A 3,366-nucleotide genomic window follows, 5' to 3' on the forward strand; every position below is an offset into this window, starting at 1 on the left:
ACTTGGTGGATTGCCTCAAAACCGTGTATCGAACACCTATTTCCTAGGACATGCAGGGAAAAAATGGGGAGGGGGAAACGCACTGTTTGTTACTCTTCCTTAGCAGCTCTAGACTATTCCTGTGGGAGGCGGAAAACAGCCTTTGGGTGTGTGTGAAGGTTCTTTCATCTCCGTAACGCACATCTTTAGAGCCCCCCTCTCCCCCAAGCCTCATCGCGGACCTTTGAAGGCCCCGCACTCTGGAGTGTCCCCGAAAACTTCGCCTGACGCGACACCGGGTCGCAAAGCCGCGCGAGCCCCTGAGACTGGCTTGCGTCCGTCGTCCGAGTCTAGGTTGGGGGCCTCTTTGCAGCAACCCCTTTTTAGCTGCGTGACGAGGGAAAGCTGGGGTCGGGGCGTCGTGAACGGTCTTGCAGGGTGGGCCAAAGACTCCCGCAGCAAGGGGGAGTGAAGGAACGAGAGACAGAGAGAGAGAGAGAGAAAGCCTCGAGGAGAAAGCCAGAACCAGATATCGGGAGAGACATTATCAAACAGCAAGATGCAGCTTTTTTTTTTTTTTTGCCTTCCCCATACGCCCCTCATCCCCTCTTAGCAAAACTGGAACCACCCTGTGCGCCCCCTGGGCCCGAACAGCGACTCCAGATGTGAATTTGGTTCCGGTGGGGAGAACGCGAGCTTCCTCGGGGCCTTGGCACATTTTCCCACTCTGAGGTCATTCCGTAGGTGGTCAGAGCGAAGAGCGCGCCTGAAGCCTTCCTGCCTCCATCCACTGAGGAGGAAAGAGAGGCGGGAGGGAGAGAGAGGAGGGGAGAGGGGAGGGGCGCGAGGAGGAGGGCCGCCAGCACACCACCAAGTGGCACCGAGCAGTGATAACAAACTCAACTTAAAAAAAAAAAAAAAAAAGAAAAAGAAAAAGGAAAAACTTCCCCAAGTTGCAGCTCGAGACGTGCGGACGTGAGGGCAGAGGCGCTGGGTGGGGAGTGTGGGTGGCCCAGCACTCCCCCAACCCCCGCGCCAGGCATACCCTCGCAGCACTTCCCAGCCGCGAGTTGCTCATATTCGAGACCGTCCAGGCCTTGCGCCCCTAGCTGGGCAGGAAATCTGCTGGAGGCTGGCTTGGCTTCTTACTGCAGACCCCCGGGGTGGCCCGTTCCCGCGGTTGCCACGGGGGGCAGGTCCCACTGAGGAGAGAGGGCTTGGAGCTCACAGTATCCGTTTTATCCCCAGCATTTCCCAACCTTGACCCCCTTTCCCGGCCCTGCGGATGTGGACTGATCCCACCCGCCCCAACCCAGAAGAGCTGGGGTTCGTGTGGGTGTTTGTGTGTGTGTCTCTCCCCACCACATCTATCCTTCCCATACCCTCAGGCCGCTCTGAAAACAAGCCACCACCGTCCTCTATAATTGATTTTTTATTAAGATTATAAATTGAAAACAATAATCTGAACAGTTTTACCCGGTGATATACAATTAAGTATGCACAAATATACAGAGGAACGAGGGAGAAGGGCCGAGAAAGGATGGGTTGGCAACTTGTTTTGAGGTCCACACGGTGCTGATGGCAGAAGGCCAGAGGGGTTGTAGATGAACCCCACCTTTTTACAACAAAAGGCTCTTCAATTTAAACAAAATCTATCGAGCTGAAAACACAGGACTGGTTTCTCACAGGCTCGAACAATGCTGGTTTCATGAAATGCAACCGAAGGCTGAATCAGGACAGTGCAACTTAGAAGCAAACACAAACACGTCTGACCAGGAACTTAGTGAAAAGTCTCCAAAGCAGTCGCTGGTCCCGGCCCCTCCCTCCCCCGGGGCCGCTGGGATCCAGGTGAAGGAATCGACTTCCTTTTTTGTTTAGTGAGGACCGCAGTGCTAGGCATGATGGGAAATGTAGTCCATCGAGCCCGCCCCCCCACCCCTTCCCCAAACAGTCTGTGAGTGTCGGGGTGTCGGACACCACCCCCACCCCCAAATCTGGGAGACGGGTGGGGGAGGGAAAGAGACAGGAGCCAGAGGGGCGGAGAGAGGAGGAATTCAAGATACCCGCCCCGGGAAGAAAAGAAAAAAAGTTGAAGTGTTTTCATTTCTGCCTCCTCATTTTGAGAACTTTGGAGGCCGCCCCCAGAGAGGAAATGTGACCCAAACGTCCCTTTCGGAGATAGAATTTGTCTTTGTTTTTACTCAGTATTTCACAAGACCCATTCCTCACCCCACTGAGGGACTTGGGAGAAACGAGCGCCTGGCTTCCTGGGTCTGACAACTGATTAGAATTGGCGTCCCTGGTCCCGCGCCCTCCTGCGCTGCGCCCCCGGCGCGTCCGGGTGGCCTGAGCGTCCTGCCTCGCCCCCGGCTGCCCGGTACCTCCTCCGGGCAGCAGCCCTGCCTCACGTGGCTGGCTCCTCGCTAAACACCACTGCAATCACTACAATAAAAAGAAAAAAAAAGAGTAGGAGAAACACAAAGCATATTTAAATAGGCGGGTTTTTTTTTTCTCTCTGCAAAAATAAAGTCCAAGATCTTATATTTCTTTTTTTTTATTTTACAATTTATAAAACATCAGCCGCCTCCCAGTGCTCGCCTTCAGGTCAGCCCCGAGTGGCTGGGCGCTCGCTCACTCCCTTCTCTCGCCCTTTGCCGGAGTCTTTGTTTGGCCCCAGCCCCGCAGGGCCCCGGGGCCCCGCGCCTTCGAGGGTCCCTAGAAGGCGACAATGGCTCGAGTCCAGGCGCCGAGGCTGGCGAGCGCCTGCTTGGCGCACAGCTGCCCGTTGAGCGGCGGCGGCTGCTCCGAGGAGTCCGGCTGTCGGTTCACCAGCCCGGAGAAGCCCGAGCCAAAGATGGAGATCAAGTTTGAGATGTTGGACGCGTCCGGGGACGCGTCCGGGCAGAAGTCCTCGAAGCGGGCGCGCTTGCAGGGGGCGAACGGAGCGCCTCCGGGGGGCTCGGCCCCCAACTCGTCCGCTTCTTCTTCGTCGTCGTCCTCCTCCTCCTGGCCCGGGTAATACTTGCGCTTGCAACCGCCTCCGGGCGCCAGGCCCGGTCCCGGGGCTCCGTGGCCACAGCAGGGGCAGTGGGCGGAGGCGCAGCAGTCCTGGTGCAAGTAACCGTTCTCCACTGTGGTCACCACGTGAGTGTCCAGGTCCAGCACGGTGGTCTGGCTGCTGCAATGCACACCGAAGTCCGAGGGTGCCGGGTACGCGCTCCGGTAGAAGCCCGGGGAAGAGGAGGGGGCCGGGGAGACTGGCGGGGAGGCGGCAGTGGCGGCTGAAGGGGCGGACCCTGGGGGCGCGGAGGGCGAGGAGCAGCCGGCCGAGGTGCGAGGGTCCCGCGGGCAGAGAGTGGCGGGCGCAGGCGGCGGCAGCGGCGCAGG

General features: G+C 58.2%; 1 protein-coding gene across 1 annotated transcript in view; it reads right to left on the reverse strand.

The window, feature by feature from the left end:
- Nucleotides 1-2,694: 2,694 nt before the first annotated feature.
- The window catches only part of IER5L (immediate early response 5-like), a 1,228-nt gene continuing 556 nt past the window's right edge, over nucleotides 2,695-3,366 (reverse strand). Inside the window, exon 2 of the mRNA XM_006834986.1 lies at nucleotides 2,695-3,364. Within this exon, the coding sequence (XP_006835049.1) occupies nucleotides 2,695-3,364 (670 nt within the window). The remainder of the gene's footprint in view (nucleotides 3,365-3,366) is intronic.

This window comes from Chrysochloris asiatica, unplaced genomic scaffold (genome assembly GCF_000296735.1).
Source record: "Chrysochloris asiatica unplaced genomic scaffold, ChrAsi1.0 scaffold00014, whole genome shotgun sequence".
NCBI classification, from domain to species: domain Eukaryota; kingdom Metazoa; phylum Chordata; class Mammalia; order Afrosoricida; family Chrysochloridae; genus Chrysochloris; species Chrysochloris asiatica.